We start from the raw sequence: 20,324 nt of genomic DNA on the forward strand, positions 1-20,324 counted from the left end.
CTCCTCGATGGCCCCGCCCCCCGTGCCTGGTCACGCCCCCTCCTTGATGGCCCCGCCCCTCCGTCGCCTGGCCACGCCCCTCCTCGATGGCCCCGCCCCCCCGTCGCCTGGCCACGCCCCCACAGGCCCGCGACCACGTGACCATGGCGAAGAGAAAGGCGGACAGCGGCACGCGTGGTGAGGAGGCAGTTACATCATCATCGTCATCGTTATTAACAACAACAACAACATCGTTATCATTAACAACATCGTGTTTACTAACAACATCGTCACTAGCACCGCCATCATTGCTGACATCACGACTCGCATTACCACCACAATCCCATCGCTAACATCCGGACTAGCAGCAGCAGCAGCAGCCATCGCACGAAGCTGAGCACATTCGTCAACAACAGCGCGTGTGGCCTTCATAGGAGGGTGGATAAGCGTGAGGAGACTGCACTCTACACCACTGACTCTGTCAGTTGTGAAGAAGGGCCATTGGCCGAAACGTCGCCTATGTTTCGAATGTCTTCATGTTTGTGCACCTCTGCCAACGCAGCACCACCACCAGATCGCTGTTTCATCAACACAACATCATCATTACTCACACCGCCACCACCATGGCGATAACAACCATCACAGTCGTCTCTGTTGGTCGCGTTTGGAGAATGAACGACGCCTGGGGAATGAACGACGTCTGGAGAATGAAAGACGTCTGGGGAATGAAAGACGTCTGGGGAATGAAAGACGTCTGGGGAATGAAAGACGTCTGGTGAATGAAAGACGTCTGGGGAATGAAAGACGTCTGGAGAATGAAAGACGTCTGGAGAATGAAAGACGTCTGGTGAATGAAAGACGTCTGGAGAATGAAAGACGTCTGGAGAATGAAAGACGTCTGGAGAATGAAAGACGTCTGGGGAATGAAAGACGTCTGGGGAATGAAAGACGTCTGGTGAATGAAAGACGTCTGGGGAATGAAAGACGTCTGGAGAATGAAAGACGTCTGGGGAATGAAAGACGTCTGGTGAATGAAAGACGTCTGGGGAATGAACGAAGACGTCTATTTATTAGTAGGAGGCATCTCTGCCCGGCAGTGAGTCTCTGTGATGTAACGCGCTCTCGGCGCCACCCAGCGGGGTGATGACAGGGGGGGGGGGGGCGGAGTGCTCGTGGTTGACACTCTACACACACGATACGTTCTAGATTTGAAGCTTTCGTGACTGCAAGGATTCATACTCTTAGTTCTTTCGGTAAAGTCACGTATGTAAAAAATTTAATTAAAATTAATACAATTAATTAAAAAATAATAATATTAATTTTATTCATTTTAATTTCATGTTTTACCTACGTGACTTTACCGAAAGAACTAAGAGTACACACGATACACTCCACGACTTCATTTAGTTCGTGCTGTACTGCGTGTGAAGAAGCGCGTGAGTTTACCTCGTTAGAAGGTTCTGCATAACCCAAACCTGTCGACCCGCACGGTTTACTGCCCCGTTTCTTGTGCTACGTCTGCGCACCTGAATGCGTTTACAACGGACGTGCAGGCAGCAGGACCCGCGGCTGCGACGATGCTGACGGTGCGGCCCAGAAGCGGGCGAGCAAGAGGATCTCGCGCACGGCGAGGGGCCGACGCGGCGGAGCGCGAGGGGGCCGCGTTGAGCCCGCCAAACATGGAGAGGCCCGAGACTCGGTGGCGACCACGAGCCAGCGGGGAGCAGCGCAGGGCGGCGCGGCGAGCGAGGGCGAAGCGGGCGGCGTGTGGAAGGAGAGGGCAGCCTCTCGGGAGGAGAGGGCAGCCTCTCGGGACGGGGGGCAGCGCGAGGCGGCAAGGGCCGGCGACCGCGTGACGGCAGAGGGCTCGGGCAGGTGAGGCGTTGGTCACGCTGCAGTCACGCGCGCGAGTTCCGTGATCAAGACGAAGGTCCCCCAATCCCCCAATGGTAGCACGGATCTCGGACTGGTTTTTAAATATGTTTATTGTGGTAACCGCATAAGCCCAGTACAACGCATTGATGGCTTTTGAGGAAAAGGGACCGAAACTGCTGGTGGGGGGGGGGGGGACAAACACGCACTACAAGTCATGTAACAGACCGTGGCTTTATGTGTTAAGGTGACAACCTCTCCTCTACAGTTCTCGGGCTGTTACTTTCTGGCGAACCACATTGGAATAAAATTTGATGCGCTGGCGAGCCACGTGACATGTCCGTCACGGGGTCGCGTGGCATCGCGACGTCGCAACGTCTGACCACGCGATCGTTCATCTCTGTCTCTTGCCCGGCGCTCCACGTCTCCATCCCTTGTTTGTCACTCATCTCGTGCATCCGCGTTTCCATAATCTGCATGCGGCTACCCCGTGCGTTTGTTGCGAAGGAAAAGAGCCGCGAGTGAGAGCGACAGCGAGGAGAATGACCTGGAAGGAAAGTCCGACGAAGAGGACTCCTCGTCCGACTCGGAGAGTGAAGGAGAGTGGCAGGAGGTGGACGGTAGGGTAACTGCCTTTTGTCTGTGCATAGTATCAGTGGTGAGTGTGTGTGTGTGCTAAATGATCTTTGTCTAAGTGATATGTATGTGCCTAGTGGAAGCAATGTGTGTGTGTGTGCTACTTGCCCAATTCGATATAGGCATATAAGTGGCTCTGTGGTGCTGCAAGTGCAAGAGGTTAAAGCACAGCAGAGTTCGTATTCGTGACAGCAGTCATCGTAACAGCATGCATTTTAACGGCAAGCATCCTCAAAGCAATAATCGTAACGGCAATCATCGTAATGGCATGCATCATAACAGCAATCATCGTAATGTCAATCATCGTAATGGCATGCATCGTAGCAGCATTCAATATAGCAAGAATCATGACGGTAATCGTTTCAGCAATCATCCTAATAACAATCGTCGTAATGGAAATCACCGTAGGCATCACATCAGCGAGCGTTGAAACATCAAACGCACGCACACAGGCGCTCACCGCCCGCTGCTAAGCGCCACCTTTGTGGCTGCGCCGTCTCCCTCCAGAGCTTCCGGCAGAAGAGGAGGTGGGCGCCACAAGCTCAGCAGCCGGCATCGTGAGCATCGGGCAGGCCGTGCAGATCGAGATAGAGACGCCGGAGATGGCAAAACTGCGTGCTCGCAAGTAAGAGAGCGCCGACAACACACAGTCAAAGGTTCCCCTTGTAGCCTACACAGGCTTTTGGGGCAAGTGCTGTCAGTGAGCACCTATGAAGGCCAACACGACGCATGAGTGGGTGGGTGGTCAGCACCATGCCTGGTTGCCTTTGTTTCTCCAGTGCTGTATGCACACTACACACCACGTTGAGATGTGATTTAAGGCTGAACTCGATCTAGGGGAGGCCCAGGACCGCTTCAGATATTCATCACCGATGTTGGCCGTCTGCGAGAATCTAACTCTGGCCTCCGGGTTCCCAGCGTAGTGCACCAACCACTGCGTCGCCGCTCCCTTTGCTGCAGCACAAAGACAAAGATCTTCCGTATAGCCTTAACAGACCATCGGGGCAAGTGCTCTTAGCGAGGGCCCTTTGAAGGCCGGCACGGCGCACCAAGGGGGTGACACTGTGATCATCACCACGCCGTTCGTCTTAATCTCCCCAGTTCTGATGTTTTACACTCTGCGCCACCGTGTGTCCGTGTCTGCTCCCGACCAGGGAGAAGCGCAAGAAGTTGTTTGAGGTCTGGGTGCGCCGCATGGCAAATCGCCACAAGAAGGAAGTGCAGCTCGACTTGCACAAGGTGCTGCACCCCGACCTCCACACGTGTGTGTGTGTGTGTGTGAGAGACTCCTCCAACTCCGGCGTAGGTTCACGTAATCGTGTTGTGTCGTCCGCCGAAGTGTTTTTGGGCCGTACCGCGTGTCGTTCGAAACGATGTCCAGCAAATTCACTCCCGACCGTTGGGAGCTTCCTCAGGAACCGAATCGGTTCCTCAGTTACGCGTTCCTCCTGCCGAGAGCTCAGGTGTGCGCGGGCGGCTTCCCGCTCCGCTTCACAAGTGAGGGAATGGCCCCATTTGAGCCGCGGACACACGTGTCGCGTGTTGCGTGTCCCGTCAGGTGCACCTGCTGTGCCTGCTGGCGAACGGGATGCACCGGAGCGCCATCTGCAGTTCCCCCGCCCTGCGAGCGCTGGCGCTGTCGCTGCTGCCCACGCAGTTGGCGTCTTCGCCATCCACCAATCACGACCTCGCCTTCCTCGCTCGACTCCTCACGTGGTGAGAGGCTGTGGCGCCACCTCCATGGAGCTGCATCCCACCCCCCGCGCCACTCGCTGCAAGACCAAAGCGTGAATGCGTTGGCTCCGTCCTTCTCTTTGTCATGGGAGGAGGTCGTGATATCGCTCATGGCGGTGATCCAATGTTAAAGTTGTGTTGCTGTTAGCGTTATGGAAAAAAGATGTATTTAAAAAAACGGGATCTGTATTGAAAAAAAATAATGACAGCTAGAATTATGAATGAGAGCAGGAATTAGAATACTACAGTGTTACATCTGCAGGTCTTTTCTCCTATATCAATATGAAATCTGAGAATCTATGGATCTCTGTCAGTCTATGTGTCTATATGAATCTCTGGCTTTATATGTAAGTCTGGATCTCTGATGTGAGTCTTTAGGAAAGCATTGCAGAATCCATGCGTGCGCGTGCTTCTTCCTCCCCTGTGTGATTGAGCGCAGGTTCAACTTCATGTTCCGGGTGGACGAGGAGGAGGAGGAGGTGCAAGGAGGGACGGCGCAGGGGGCCCTGATGACGGAGGTCCTCACCGCGAGGTTCAGTAGCGAACGGCACGCTCGGCTGAGGAGCTGTCGCACGTGGGTAGCAGCGTGCACCGCGGCACACGCGTGCTTACGCCACACGCAACAGCGCATGGCGCATATACCGTAGAGCACACTCGGGTGCACGCTCAGGCACATGCACGAGAAGGCACACACATTCGCAGCACATGCCACGCACAGCACAGCAGACTCGGCAAGCGAGCACGACTCGTTTGCATCATTGGCATAACTTGTGAACGGTCTGCTAATTATTTGAATCATCACAAGTCTGGCAATTCACGCACTAAACTAGCTTGTGTCACTGTGTTAGTCTACTGACCTCTCCTCTGTGCTGTCCGGCCTCTCCTTTGTGTTGTCCTCTGTTATCCTCTGTGCTGTCCGCACTCTCGTATGCTATCCTCTGGGTTGTCCTGTGCCTTTTGCTCTGCTGTCCTCTGCCCCCCCCCCCCCCCCCGTACGTGGTCCCGTGGTTTTTCTATTCGCGCATGTGTGCAGTTGTTCCTGGTCGTGGTGCGAGCGCTGGGCATCACCTCGCGCCTGGTGCTGTCCCTGCAGCCGCTGCCGCTCAAGGCCGCCGCCGCCGAACCCAAGGTATTCACTGCGGCTTCTCCGTCGGTGGCGCGGCTCGCTCCGACGCCCCGTGGCACGTTGGGCGCCGATTAAGTCAATGGTTTAAATCGGCAAATTTTTTCCGATACAGAATGACGCAATAGTTTTGGACAAATTTTTTTAGGGGGAAAATAAAGTTTCTGAGCACAGCAGGCTCAAAGGCCCCAAATATCAAGCGGCCAGCAAAAAACGGCACCATCAAAGTTGTAATAAATAAGCGTTGACACTCGTATTCGCCGTGAGTGGAAATTGAACTCGGGTCGCCGGGTTCGTAGCGCAGTGCACTAACTGCTGCGCCACCGCTTCCCACCCAATCATTACCACCAATACTAACACCAACCAATACCTGCCAATCGCCACTAAGTTACGGTGACGTTCCCACAGCTCCTGTGCCAGGTTAGGTGCACTTTGATTACCACAAAGATCCCTGTATAGCTTTAACAGACTGTTGGGGCAAGTGCTGTTCGTGAGCACCTATGAAGGCCGGAATGGCACACGAGGGGGTGGGTGGTCAGCACCACGTCCAGCCGCCTTTGTCTGCCTAGTTGCGATGTTTACATATTGCACCAGGTACTCATTTGAGGCTGAGTCGACCTAGGGTAGGCCCAGGACCGGTTTAGATAATTGCCACTGGTGTCGGCCATGAGCAAGAATCAAGCCCGGGTCGCCAGGCTCGTAGTGCACACACACAGACACACTGGTTAGTGTCGTGAGTTATTGAAATGACTGTACCAAAAAAAAACTACTTGAATATGAAATTAACTTTCTCCATTCGACTTATTTCAATTGATTACGTGACCAACACTCTTCGCAAGTCATATGAAAGTCTTTCCGCTCGTGTGGATAAAGGGGCCTGTTACTTCGGAGCTAGTTTTGTGACGTCAATTTCTCGTAGCCACTCTCCGACACGGGGGGTGGTGCGCTGCTCGCTGTCAAACGTTGCTCCAGAAGGGGCAAGGTCCCTTCGTCTCGTGACTTCACGGCCCCATAACCAACAACGTCCACGCTTCACCCCAGGTTGGCAGGTCGGCCCAAACCAAGACGCGCAAGGGAACCTCGAAACGGCAAGAATCCGCTCGCCAGGGGCCCGGCGACTTCGTAGGCGGTGGTGATGGAAGTGCGAGGGTGGAGCGAGGGAAACGTGGAGAGGCTCGGAAGAAGTCCTCCTCCACCACCACCTCCCAGAGTGGAGACGTCTCCAAGGCGGAGAGGATTAAGGAGGAAGGGAAGGGCGAGAAGGTGGAGGAAGAGGAGGAGGATGATGGGAAGATTAGAAAGCGTCAAGGTGCTGGAGAGAACGAGGGAAAGAGACGGTCTCCGAGAGTATCCGCCCAACAAAGCTCGAAGCCGCAAGCAGGTACCGTACTAGAAGTGCCGTCCGACTCCGCTGAATTTCGAATTGTACAAATAGTTTGCGATGCCGGGACAGTCTCTCTGATAGGCCGGGATGTTCGGTAGCTGCGTCGGACCGGACGTAGACCAACACCCCCGGAAATGACACGTGTGGTTATGCCGCAGTTAATAAGCGTTCGGCTTCATATGGGAGGAACACGGAGAAAACCCACCACGACATGAAAGGCGGTAACACTCGGCAATGCCATCTCCCGGCCACAGGGTCGGGCGGTGGATGGTAGCGCCCCGAGTGGCTGTAAAGTTCGCATCTCATATTTAAATTGGCACAAGCCTCTTGTAAATCACGTAGCTTCTGCGTTGCCACCCCACACTCTGAATCCCCTCCCCTTTCACCTCCCCCTCTTGAGAACAGACGCTGCTCCGTGCAGCTTCCGTGCAGCTCCGTTACGCTTGCTCCCCTTTTTATTTCCCATTCTTTATCTTTTCTCTTCCCTGACCTTTTTCTCTTTCCATGCATCACAATCTTATCTTTACTCTGCTTCCTGTGGCGTGCCATGGATACAACTTTTATCACATTGAGTCTTACACGTGCAATTCAATGCATGTATCGTCCACTTCCAAACCAACGTTAGTCAACTAACTGACGCTGGTGGTTTTGGTCGTAGTTGTAAATTGCAGTCCCTTGACAAACCCATACCGACTAGCGTGATGAAGTGTGGTCGTCAAACCTTTACGACTGCCATTGTGTTGGGAGGCCTTCATCCAGCAGTGGATAGATCGTGGCCAACGACGACATTGCAGTTCTGCTGCCGTGTGCGTTTGTTTCACCAGGGCGCTACCGAGTCGCGGCGAGCGGCAGCGACGGCAGCGGCAGTGACGAGGACTCGGAATTCTCCCCGAACTCCGGTGACTCATCCGACGAGGTCTCAGATTCAGACGAGGGTGGAGGGAGGAGGAGGAGGTCGGGGAAGTCGAGGAAGAGGCCATCCTCGCAACAGCGAGGAGCGGCCGGGAAGAGGCCTAAGGGAGAGAAGGAGCCGGAGCTTGCGGGCGACAGCGACAGCGATGATTTTGTCGCCACCACGACAACCGGACGGGCGAAACACAAGCGCGCCAAGATGCAGAGAAAGTCACCGAGCCATGTAAGGGATCGGCGAGGGGGTGTTGAGGCCTTGGGGAGAGATTGCTGAGAGGTTGGGGCATTGTGCGTCTTGGCCTGTGCACGAAAAATAGTGCACGTTGCAGGAGATAAACACCTTGCGATGTGGCTCATTTACGACTTGTTTTTCTAATTCTCAAAAATTGTACCTTTCCCGCTGTGCCATTTCACAGCCTAAAGCTGCGTGGAAGCCTGGGGCAACATCGACGGCGTTGGCCCCTTGCGACGCGTGGGTGGAGGTTCTCTTGCTGGACGAGGGCCCGCACGGATGGGCGCCGGTGGGTGCCGCTGCCGCCGGCGGGCGCTGGGTGTGCGTGGAGGTCGCCGGCGCGCAGGCCGACCGGCCGGAGGCGTGCGCGCGACGGGCCACACGGCCCCTGGCGTACGTTGTGGCCTTCGATGACGATGGGTGCATGAAGGACATCACCCGCAGGCAAGTGAAGGACGGGGGGGGCCAGGCCTGTATCCTCGGTCGATGTCCCGGGAAAAATGTGTCCACTGTCATCGCACGCGAGGGCCTCCTCCGTGAGCGCCTCCTCTGCTCCCTCGCAGGTCGCGGTGGGGGTTACCGTGACCACAGTTTTCGCGCTTGGCGCGGGTTTGTGAAGATGAGCACAGACATGGGAGACCGCAGGAGTATGGTACAATAATAAATGTTGCTGTGCTGCCTCATGCTGCCCACCACGTATGCCGCACTGCAGCGGGTGCGTTCTCGCTTAATTGGTCATAGGCGTATACAACGCGTGACTAGTTCAGCGTCGGTCGTTACACGCGAGGATCGACGCGTGCATCGTGAGCCCGAGTATCCGTATTGATCGACATTCATAGTTCCACTCAGGGATTAATTACAGCCGAGTCCCTCCCAGGTCACAGAGTCCAATAGCCTCGCACGGAGACCCATAGATTCTCATAAATTCCCATAGACTTGTAGCGACGCATACATTCTCATAGACTTGTAGAGACCCAATTTCTCCGTCTGGCGAGCGATCCCGACGTGCGTTCTCCAGGGCCGTCACCGGGAATCCGCGCGTGCCGTGCAGGTACGACCCCGCGTGGCTCACGTACACGCGGCGGCTGCGCGTGGACACCGAGTGGTGGCAGGCGGCGCTCTTCCCGTTCGAGAGCCCCCACACGCGCCGCGAGCAGCAGGAGGACGAGCAGGTGAGAGGTGGCGCTGCGGGCGACGGCGGCGGCCTCGGGAGCGATCGGGAAGAGCCGCTTATTAAGAAGCCACTGGGAACTATTCTTTAGAACTGCTGTTTGTGTTTAGTTTGTTGTCCTTCCCCCCGCAGCTCCAATTAACACGGTTGGCTACGTACGGTGCGAAAGAAGTTCAGCGTACATACATACAGTAGCCAGCACAGGTGGTGAATCTGCAGTCGTCTCAGCTCATGAACATCCTGTGACCTCCTGCCAGAGATGTATCGACACTTCACGTGGCAGCCTCAGTGCACCTAGCCTGGCCTAAAGTGCTGTGGTGGTGAATAGCGGCTGTTATTGGTAGTGGTGGTGGTTGTCTATAAACTGGTGGCGTTGTTGGTGGTGCTGGTTATATTGATGGCGGTGATGGTGGCAATGGCGGTGGTTGCGCGATCAGCTGGTGGCTGCGATTGCGGTGCTGGTGAAATTGGTGGTGGTGACGGTGGTGATGGTGGTGTCTTATCAGTTAGAGGCGGGGCTGCTGATCCGCCCTATGCCAAGCTCCGTGTCGGAGTTTAAGAGCCATCCGCTGTACGCGCTGCCACGCCACCTGCTCAAGTACGAGGCCATCTACCCGCCCGGTGCTGCGGTGCTGGGCACCTGCCGCGGAGAACCGGTCTACGCCAGGTACTGAGGCACCGGCGCCAGAATGGGAGCGGGGCCTTGTCGCAAGGCTTAGCATAGATTCTTGTCTTCAGGAGGGCCCTGCTACATTGAGATGTTTGGCCACGAATCCCATTAGTAACGAGAGTCTGGCTTCGTGTGCGAGGGGACCGGAGAACCTGGAGAAAACCCAGCACGAGGGGGCGGGGTCGACACTCGGCACTCTCCTGTATCTCTTCATCTCTCGGCGGGCCGCTCCGAGAGGTCTCGGCGGCCCTGCCTGACTGTCTGCTGCCAGCTGTAAAAGCCTGACGTGCAACTGTACGAGTGTGAGAACGCACGAGCCGCGAGGTGGGGTGGAGTGGTGGCGCAGCGGTCAGTGCAGTTCGCTACGAACCTGGCGACGTCGGTTCAACTGCCCCCACGATGTTCCTCCACCGATGTTCGTCTGCCCGCAGGGAGTGCGTCCACACCCTGCATTCGTGCGACACGTGGCTCAAGCAGGCGCGTGTGGTGCGGCTGGGAGAGGTCCCCTATAAGGTGCCGTTTTTGCAGCACGCGGGGGCGCGATCGCTCGTTAGATAGCGTTAAAAAGTACAAGTTGGGTTTTTTTTCCGGGACACCTGAATTCTCATAATCGCTGGCGCGAGCCGGGATGGTGGTGAATTACAGCAAGCCTTCTGTCAGCTGCAGTAATAATAATCATGTTTAGTTTTGTATCTCATGTCGTCGAGGAACCACATACGAGCAGTTAATGAGCGTTTATACCACGGTTATGCCACAATGGTGCCGCGTGACCTTTGCCCCCCCCTTCCCCATCCCCCCCACCGTCAGATGGTGAAGGGTCAGTCCAACCGCTCGCGCAAGCTGCGCATGGCGGACCCGGAGAGCCGCGACAAGCCTGACCTGGCGCTGTTCGGCCTGTGGCAAACCGAGGAATACCAGCCGCCCGTGGCGGTGGACGGCAAGGTAACGGCCACGACGTCACCGCCTCCACCAAAGACAAAGATCCCCCGTGTAGGCTACACAGACTTTTGGGGCAAGTGCTGTTAGCAAGCTCTTATCCGGCACGATGCATAAGGGGGTCGGTGGCCAGCATCACGTCCGACTGCGTTTGCCTTCCCAATGGCGATGTTTACAAATAGCGCCAGGTACTCGTTGAGGCTGAGACGAACTAGGCGATGTCCAAGACCAGTTCAGATAATCATCGCTGGTGTTGGTGGCCGTTAGTGGGAATCAGACTCGTGTCTCTGGGTTCGTAGCGCAGCGCACTTACCGCTGCATCCCACCGCCTCTCCAAGTTGCCACTGCAACTCCATCCGCATCCCAGGTGACGCCTCTCCATGCTGGACATCACTGCTGGGGTGGGAAAAAACGTGGGTAAGGATTAGGGTCCTCGTGGAAACAGCGCTCAAATACCTCGACAACCCGGAGCGCTTCACATCACATCATCTCAAGTGTTCCAGTGCCCCGCTTGGCAGCTGCCCCTACGCGGCGCGATGTCTACACGGCACTGGCCTGCAAGTGGGCATCAGTCCCTTGCCACGCGGTTCTTTTCCCGATGTAGCACTTTGTGAGTAATTTATAAAATTTGGCAAATATGGACCGTGACATGTCACGGGATCATTTACGTCCGCCGGAAGCAGGTGGCGATTATTGAACGCTAAATACACACGCGGTATTAACCAGGGCGGCCACTGGACTCGAACCGCGAAACCTCTCCAGCGGCGCTAAACGGCCCTCCTGCCGGGCCGCGTCACTGGAAGCTGGGAGACCTCGCGACCGCCGGGCGCTACGTGGCCAACTGGACATCTGCACAAACCACTGGATCTGTGAAAAAGAGCTTTATAGCTCATCGGATTCCTCCGGCATAGATACAGATTCTGATTCTAGATGCTGACTGCGCCGTGCCACGTGAACTGCCTTGTGCCACGCCAGGTTCCCCGGAATGACTATGGCAACGTGTACCTGTTCCGGCCGAGTATGCTCCCCGTGGGCTGCGTGCACCTCCACGCGCCGGGCCTGAACCGCGTGGCGCGCTCCATCGGCGTGGACTGCGCGCCGGCGGTCACGGGATTCGACTTCCACGCAGGATACTCGCACGCCGTGTAAGCGACGCACGTGTGTGTGTACATGTGTGTATGTGTGAGTGTTTATGTGCACGCGTGTGTACGCCTGTGTGTGTTTACGCCATTGTCTGTGTAGGCGTGTGCATGTGCACGACTCAAACGAGTACCTGGTGCGGTGTGTAAACATCACCACGAGGGAGACAAAGCCGGCCGGGCCTGGTGCTGGCCACCCACCCCCTCGTGTGCCGTGCGGGTCTTCATAGGTGCTCGCTAACTAAACTTGCCCCAACAGTCTGTTAAGGCTATACGGGGGATCTTTGTCTTTGGCAGTACCGACGGCTTTGTGGTGTGCGAGGAGGTGAAGGACACCCTGCTGGCCGCTTGGGAGAGAGCGCAGGAGGAGGTGGAAAAGAAAGAGAGAGAGGTGAGACCCAGACGTTGCCCAGCACCGAGGCCGTTCACCCCGGCCTGTTGAGGAGCCTCCCTCGTCAGAGACTCTGCAGTTACCTTGCTCCTCCGTTTCCTCGCAACGTGGGAGTTCTCTCCCATTGTCCAGTCCATCAGGAGTGCGCACGGATCACAGATAATAAGCTCTTGGAACCTCACCGTTGTAAGTCCGCTGCACAAACTGGCTCAGACTCAAGGATGGGAACCCGACATCTGCCGCTGGCGGTAACCGGGTCAAGGCCTTCGGGCTGGAGAGCCCGGTGACGCTGCGTCGGCCGTATCGCTGCGTAGAGTTTGCGCTGCGCGGGTCAAGCCAGCGGCAGAAGCAGCAGCGGTAGCGGCCGATCGCCGTGGGCTACGGATCGTAGACGGCGTCTGTTGGGGTCTGTTGAGGCCGATGCTACTCACTGTTCGGCGAGTTGGAGCCAAGCAAATGAGTGTAGACTCTTGCAGACGAGCAGTTGTAGTCCCACATACGGGCAATATCGTTGCCTCCCCATTAGGGACAGATGAATGAATGGACGGGGGACAGGTAAAATCGATGCATAAATGCCTGAGATTGATCCGAGATGAGATTGGGAGGCGGTGGGGCGATCGGAGTGTTGGGGCGATGGCGTCGTGCTCACGCGGTGCACGTGAGAAGTCTGGAAATGGCGATTCAATCAGTTGTCGTCGTCGTCGCCGTCCACGCTTTGTGTCGTACAGAAGAGAGAGAATCGCGCTTTTGGAAACTGGAAGCTGCTGACCAGGGGACTGCTCATCAGGGAGCGGTTAAAGCTGCGTTACTCGGCTAACGTACGTCGGCTCACGCCGCACTCGCCTCACCACACTCGCCGCACTCGCCACGCTCAGCGCAGTCATCTTACCGCAATCATCATACTCACCACAGCCACCTCGCTGCAGTCACCTCACTCACCATGCTCACCACACTGGCCATGCTCACCTCTCTCACCATGCTCATCACGCTCACCACACTCACCATGTTCGCTACATCGCACGGAGTCTGGCTCGGTGTAGCGTCCTTGTCTGCATTGTCTCATTCTGCCTCTGTACTCTCCCATTCGTATTGTCTCGTTGTCTCCTTTGCATTGCTTTAACCTATTTCGTTTGTACTCTCCATCTCATTTGTTTCCTCTCGCTCTAAGCCCTTTGTCTAATCAAGCGGTGAGCTCCTTTCATCCTGAAACGGGGTGGCCACGTGACGTTCGCGTGACGTTCACGCGACGTCGTCGTCTTTTTTCCGTCCTCCAGGATCCCGGCTCCACACAGACAACGCAGGGCGAGGAAGGCACGAGCCAGGCGGCCGAAACCCCGGGGGTCACCCCCGCCAACGACCTGGCAGTGGCCTGGCCAGACTTGGAAGAGCGGGTGCGGTCGTCTGTCAAACGAAACCAGGGGGTGGGGCGGCGTGATCGCCAGGGCCAGAACTCTCACCTGTTCCCCTTCGAGAAGCTCTAGAGGAAGGAGTGGGACCCCCCCCCCCCCCCACCGGCGCGTGGCCCACACTCGGGCCCCTCAACTCCACTTAATTTGCGGATTTTCTTCGTGTGACGTGGCCCACGGCCGAACGAGGATCGCCACTTGGAAACGTCCAGCAGATGATAATTAGCCCACGCTCATCATCTGCTGGAGGGGAATGTTTCAAACCTGGCAACATAGCACGATCGGTGACTTCTGTCACTGCACTGGCCTGACTATGAGGTGTGTGTGTTGATGGTTTTGTATGGCCCATGAAGAGCGACTGTTGGTCTTTCTCACTCTACATGTGTTCGGTTTGTGCAACTTCGCGTTGGAAATGCGGCAAACCTATTTCTACCCAAAATTCGCTCTGTGCGATTTTAATTCACTAGTGCGACGGCTATTCAGACGTGGGCAAGCAGCTGTCTCGTGCGCTTCATTGCGGGTTGGCTGACTGCGGTCCGTGCTTTGGGATTATGCTTTGTGCGCCCCTTTTTTTGGAATTAATCGACCGTGTAAAGCGAGGGAAACCTGTAATCCAAATTCAGTTGCAAGTGATTGAGCCATTGAGTTACATTGTCTGGTAGTCGGTAAATTGCAGACAAACCGTCTGAAAGTTTATATTTGCGGCAGTGGCAAAGTTATGTTCTCCGTGGTTCTATGTTCTTAGCTGCAGTCGCACAAAGGAAACGATTTTATTCTCCACGTTTGGGTGTGTGTGTGTTCATGTGCTGTCGCCCGATATTTGAAAGGCCTGCTTTGCTCTCAGGGACAGGATTCCCGACTGCTGCTCTCCAGGCATGTGCTCACACCTCTTCTGATCCTCGCCACCGCGAGCAAGATTGTGCCTTTCGCATCGTCCCGCGGAATTCCTCATTGACGGCGCCACAACTCGGGGGGTCCTGCTAAACCGTGGGTCGGCGAGGGGGGGGGGCTGGTTACTTCTTTGAATATTTCCTGGGTCGCTTGAAAACTGGAGCAGGTGGCACGAGTAGCCACAGTCAGTGCAAGTGGTATACTTGATGTGGTGTGCCGGGCACGTAAACATTTTCAAGGTCGCCTACCCGGGACGGACCCGGCTGAAATGAATCCCTGGGTGGAACTATGAATGTCGATTAATATCGAATCTAGGGCTCGCGATGCACGCATTGATCCTCGCATCTAAACTGATACTGTTGCAGTCACGTGTTGTATACGCCTCAGACTAAATCACCCAAAATGTACCTGTTGATCAAGTCAGATGTCAAAAACTAAGCGCTGACCCTGCATAGGACTTTGCTGAGCGACCTCCTTGCATAAATCAGCTCATCGGCTACTGTGGGGCTACCTGGTGGGCAGAAGGAGACGGCGCAGCAACATTTATTATCGTACCGTGCCGAGGAGCGCGAGGTGTGGTCACGGTAACCCCCAACGCGACCCGCACGACCGTGGTGGAGCCGCTCATCCAGCAGTGGATCAACAAGAGGCCCTGTGCGTGCGAATGTACTGTACCGGTGTTCCGTGTTCACGTGACCCACGCAGCCAATTGGATGCTGCTACCGTTCACCGCAGCGTTACAAAAAATACCCAAAACATTTCTGTACGATTCAAATCGTAACCGTGAATCGGTGATCACCCATCGAATGGGCGGAGGGGGAAGTCATTCCAACCCCTCCAGCCACAAGCTGATAACCATTGTCATAGGTCCCTCGTGTTTTGTGTCAACTCGGGAGTTCTCGGTGGATTCTTTTTACTTTATGCGGCATTATTTGTTATTGGTTTGTGCTTTTTGTGTGCTTTGTTTTCATACTTTATTTAAAAACGACAAAAAAATATGCAACAATGATTACCATGTCCCGAGTCATTTGTTCAGATGTGTTCTTGACGTAGGCGCTAATTCACGGGCAGGGTCATCTCAGTTATTTCCACAAAGACTAAATGTTCACAGCCTGTAATGTCATTATTTAACTTTTTATATGACATTAGGAAGTATAAAATCAATATAAAAGAAACGTGTTAAACACCGAATCCACTGAAAATCCCAAGCCATTTGTGGAACGCACGTTGCAGTGCCACAGGAGTTTGTGTGGGGTGTGGAGTACGGAACCCAAGTGGGGGCCTCCTGGTATTTGACGTTTCAGCGTGGAGACGCAGCCGTCAGAAAAGCGGCTTTGCTTCACGTTTCGCTTTTCGAGCATCAGCAAGTGAGAGGTTACATTGTATTCCCATGTTTTACCTTCAATGTGTATGCCCCCCCACCATGTATCGAGGATATTTTAATCGGCGCGGAAAGTGGCACAGAAGGGACGTATACATTAGCAGAATTACAACGAGCTACCTGAGACTGGTACAGAGCAACTGAGAACAGATGCCTTCCAATTTAAGCGGTCACCCCTACCACAGGACGGAGCCAGGACACCCTGCACCTCCGATTATCACGGTTGGCCACGTACGGCGCAAAAGAAGTTCAATATACAGAATACAGACTCACGTGAAACGCCCTCTTGGCTCTGACCTCAGGTGACCCCTTGTCAACGTTAACCCCGCCCCTACTCTTTGGTTTTTGCCGTAAAGTCACGTAGGTAAAAAATAAATTAAAAGTAATAATAGAAATAAAATAATAAAAATCACGACGTTTCGGAGGCAACACAAGTCTCCGTCATCAGGTGGGACCGTCACAGCCAGATTCACTGTCTCAAGTGATGCAAACAAATGTCAAGATACAAGTTCTTAAATACAAGTTAGGGGGGGGAGGAGCTTATCTGAGTGTGGTAGCTGTGACGGTCCCACCTGAAGACGGAGACTTGTGTTGTTTTCTACCGACGTGGTGACTTTACCGAAAAAACCTAAAAGTGCGATTCCTTGCAGTCACGAAAGCTTCAAATCTAGCCCCGCCCCCTTTAGTTTAGCCCCGCCCCCCACCCACGTGACGTCATATCCGTTTCCGGCACGTGCAGCAGCAGCAGGGCAGCAGCAGCAGCATGGCTCCCAAAGCTCGCGGGGTCGTGGCGATGGCGCGGGCGGCTGTGGGCTTCATCTCGGACCGCACAGACTTCAAGAGGTGCGAGACGGCGCGGAGGAAGAGTGGCGGAGACACAAGAAGGCGTGGACAGTGGGGAGACGAGATAGGGGAGAGACACAAAGAGAGGGGTGGGACACGGGGACGCATTGAGGACGCGGGGAGGACGCCGTGACAGAGGGGACAGACACGAGAAGTGAGATGTGGAGACGAGACAGGGTGAGACATGGGGAGACACCAGGAGGGTGGCACTGGGTAGACACGAGGATGCATGGAGAGGGGGAGACATTTGGAGGGAGACACGGATAGACAGCGACACGCGGGGGATTGGATGTTGGTGGATTTTGCCGGCAAGGCTCCGAATGGAGGATAGTGGTCGTACCCCGCCGATGTGCGGGCCTGGAGTGACGATGAGAGGGGGACGCAGGGGCGGTGACACGGGGAGACGGGAAGAGGAGGAAGAGATGGCGGAGACACAGGGAGACGCAGGGGCGGAGACACGGGGAGACGGGAAGAGCGAGATGGTGGAGGGGGACGACTCCAGGGAGATTCGCGCCGTGAAGGCCTCGCGAGGAAACGAGGGACACGGAGCGAGACGCACAGAGGCAGATGAGAGACACGCACAGAGGCAGATGAGACACACGGGGAGAGATGGAGCGACACGAATAGAATGACACGGCCACAACGACGGACAATCACAGAGACGCGCAGTGTCAGTGCCACGTGATGTGTGTGTAATATTTCACAATCAGAAGTACGGTGCTTGATCAGTCGCCGGCCCTGGGTTGCGTGTGGTGCAGGAACCTGCTGGTGAACGTGGCCCTCTTCGCCGCGGGGGTGTGGGTGGCGCGAAACGTCGCCGACCTGGACCTCATGGCTCCCGCGCCACTCCCGTAGAGGTACCGCGCCGGGCAGGGGCAGCCTCCTCCCCTCAAGACGCTGGGGCTGTCGCGATTACTCGACGAATCGGATCACGTGAATAGGCTGTAGTTGACTTTGGGGTCGGGGTCATCTCTGTTCTCCCCACGTGTTTCGGTGGACGGGAGGTGATGGGCACGGCAAGAAGTGATGACTAAGGACGGGAGTGGAAGCTGTAAGGGAGAGAGAGCTGTGTGTGTGCGCGTCTCGAGAACATTGCGGATTAGCGGTGAGCTGGTGACAGATTTTGGAGGGGGGGGGGGGTAGCGGGTTGGTCGTGGCGGACGGTGCGGCAAATGTCCTGTGGTGCAGCAAATGTTCTGTGGTGCGGCAAATGTTCTGTGGTGCGGCCAGTATTTTATGTTTCCGTTGTGCTGCAGGGGATGTGGCTAACTCCTCCCTCCCCACTTGTTTTCCAGATCCATCGCACCTTCTCTGGAGCTGTTCCTATTGCCCGACAACCCCCCAAGCCCTCGTGGACCAGTCAGTGTAAAATGTTGTGAAATCATAATAAAGTGTTTTCCTTCGGCAAAACAAAAATCCCAAGGATGACGATTGAATGGAAACGCGAGTCAATAACTACGAGAGATAAGGCATTTAGAAAAAAATGTATTTATCACAAACTCTATATATATATAAAAAGAAATCGTAAACAGTTTGAAACTAACGTAGACACTTTTCTCGACAAAATCACAGCAACACGAACTCGAAACAACAAAATCCTCACGCCTTCTTTACACTGGCACAGCGAGTGCAACTTACCCAGCATGCATTGTGCTCCACACGCCAACCAACTCTCGGCAGGACCCACCCAGCAGACTCCCAAACTCATCTCTACCTAATTCTAGATTTGAAGCTTTCGTGACTGCAAGGATTCACTCTTAGTTCTTTCGGTAAAGTCACGAAGGTAAAAAAGGAAAATAATTATTAATTTCATTTTTTTCTTACGTTACCATCTCTACCACCATTTCCTGCAGCCAAGGGCTTCTCCATGTCGCTTCACGCAATGGGCATCCTATCAATCAACTTTAATTATTGTTCCCAGACGGCGGGCTGAAGGTCGCCGAGACGAGGTTACACCACGTTGACCACTGGGCCGAAATGTGTTAGTTCGCTCGTGTTTAAGAGTTGTTGCACATGAAGGCTATGGAATTAACGGGACAGAAAATACAACGGGAGCAGATTGTAGAATAACAAGACATGTGACACAGTACGAACTAGCAGACAATACAAATGAGATACTTATTAACCAAGTTGTGATGGATCATCAAATTGTTGAGGCGTAATTAATAATTTTACATTTAAAGACCACCTTCACTCAAGGCGCTTGACATGGTTTAAAAACCGGTGATATAATAGAATTATCTCGTCTTTTGCATCGCTAGCAATAAAGTCCACTTGGAGGGATATGTGTGTATCGATCACAGATGGCAGACAAAGAAGCTGCTATGCTCCGAGGTTTACAGCGAGCGGGGCGATTCCAGAGGTCTGGTGTCGTCCTGCGTCTCGACCGAGCCACTCTCCTCGTCCCAGGTCGCCAATCCGCCCTCGCGACCGGTGGGCCGAGACGCAGGGCGGCAGTGGACACCGCCCCGGGGACCGGAGCTTAAGAGCCGCAGAGAGCACCAGCTCCTGGCACGGCTTGTTACGACGTTGCTTTAAAAAAATACGGCGCATTAATTCATGACTAACTTCATTCCATTTTTTAAAATAACGGTTCTTGGGTGTTGAGACGAAATAAAAAAAAATACAGGCGTTTACCACTTTTAAAATTACATAAAAATAGTTTTCGCGGGAAGGCTAAGGATCCTGCCTGGGCCAAGAACAAGGCCAACACGGTTTCAACTGGGAGGGCTGGGTGTGGGCACAGTGCACAGGGAGGAGAAATATTCAGTGTCAAACCATCCTGTACGGAACAGCTGCTGTGGTTGTTGCCGTCACAGCGTCCCCGAATGGCTTCTCACCCTGATCGATGCTGACCCCGACCCCTAATTCAGACCCCGACCGTGATCCCGGTTGTGTCCTGCGAGCCTCACCGACTCCATAATTTGCTGGACAAACATTCAATCTACCACACCCAACCCCACAACGTAAAGCAGTTTTAAGCGTAAACAACCCAACGCTGACACTGACGCAAACGCTACGCCTACTCTTAATACTGCACTAACGCTAGCCAAACTGGTCCCCACCGTCCGCTGCACAACCCAAGGTCAACGATCAGAATCTCTATTGCTCACGAAACGTTTTAACGCTAAACACCCAACAATTTCACGGCTCACCCCGAGGCGAGGTGCCACGAGTTTGTTGCGTACAGGATAATTTAGACACGAATACAAAAAAACTATTTCAAAACCACCACACATCCTAGGCCGCCGCTCGGGGGCCCACTACACGTGACAAGTAGCTCTAACTCTACTCACCGAGAGACACGGGGGGCCGCCGGCATGCGAGGCAAGGCCCCACACCGCAGGACGAGCAACGTACGACGACATCCTCTGAAAAACCGTGGGGAAAAAACCCCCACGTCTCTTGCCGACAGCAGCACCGTGGACCACGTCCGATCGCGAAACGCTCGCTTCACGTACACACGCGCGCACGCCCGTTTCTTCCACGACTTGCACGTGCGGCAGACGCGCGAGTGCGTGCGCACAAGCGCTGCAGCGCCTCGGGCCACAACCTTCGCGAGGACCCCATCCGCTTCCACCCCACGCACGGCTCCGTGTGCCGTGCCGAGCGACCCGGCAAACTCTT

General features: G+C 54.8%; 2 protein-coding genes across 3 annotated transcripts; both read left to right on the forward strand.

Moving 5' to 3' along the window:
• The first annotated feature begins 70 nt into the window (after positions 1-70).
• On the forward strand, positions 71-15,479 carry XPC (XPC complex subunit, DNA damage recognition and repair factor). The gene is given in 20 exon segments (XM_061574066.1): positions 71-177; positions 1,533-1,854; positions 2,359-2,471; positions 2,995-3,112; positions 3,642-3,726; positions 4,046-4,203; positions 4,661-4,758; positions 4,761-4,795; positions 5,255-5,350; positions 6,386-6,725; positions 7,553-7,863; positions 8,054-8,313; positions 8,921-9,041; positions 9,547-9,707; positions 10,142-10,223; positions 10,518-10,652; positions 11,622-11,791; positions 12,083-12,176; positions 12,905-12,994; positions 13,451-15,479. Coding segments are annotated over 20 exon segments (3,087 nt in total). The 5' UTR covers positions 71-86; the 3' UTR covers positions 13,658-15,479.
• Positions 15,480-16,557: 1,078 nt separating this feature from the next.
• TOMM6 (translocase of outer mitochondrial membrane 6) lies at positions 16,558-18,120 on the forward strand. Of its 2 annotated transcripts, none has more exons than XM_061574125.1 (3): positions 16,558-16,697; positions 17,456-17,554; positions 17,993-18,120. In XM_061574125.1, exons 1-2 carry the CDS (start codon positions 16,618-16,620, stop codon positions 17,550-17,552), a joined length of 177 nt encoding a protein of 58 aa, XP_061430109.1. In that variant the 5' UTR covers positions 16,558-16,617; the 3' UTR covers positions 17,553-17,554; positions 17,993-18,120. The 2 variants fall into 2 exon arrangements, with proteins under 2 accessions (XP_061430109.1, XP_061430110.1); XM_061574126.1 differs by having other exon boundaries at positions 16,585-16,697; positions 17,954-18,120.
• Positions 18,121-20,324: the final 2,204 nt, after the last annotated feature.

Source organism: Lethenteron reissneri, chromosome 54 (genome assembly GCF_015708825.2).
Source record: "Lethenteron reissneri isolate LAM-NWPU_2019-01 chromosome 54, ASM1570882v1, whole genome shotgun sequence".
In the NCBI taxonomy this organism is placed as follows: domain Eukaryota; kingdom Metazoa; phylum Chordata; class Hyperoartia; order Petromyzontiformes; family Petromyzontidae; genus Lethenteron; species Lethenteron reissneri.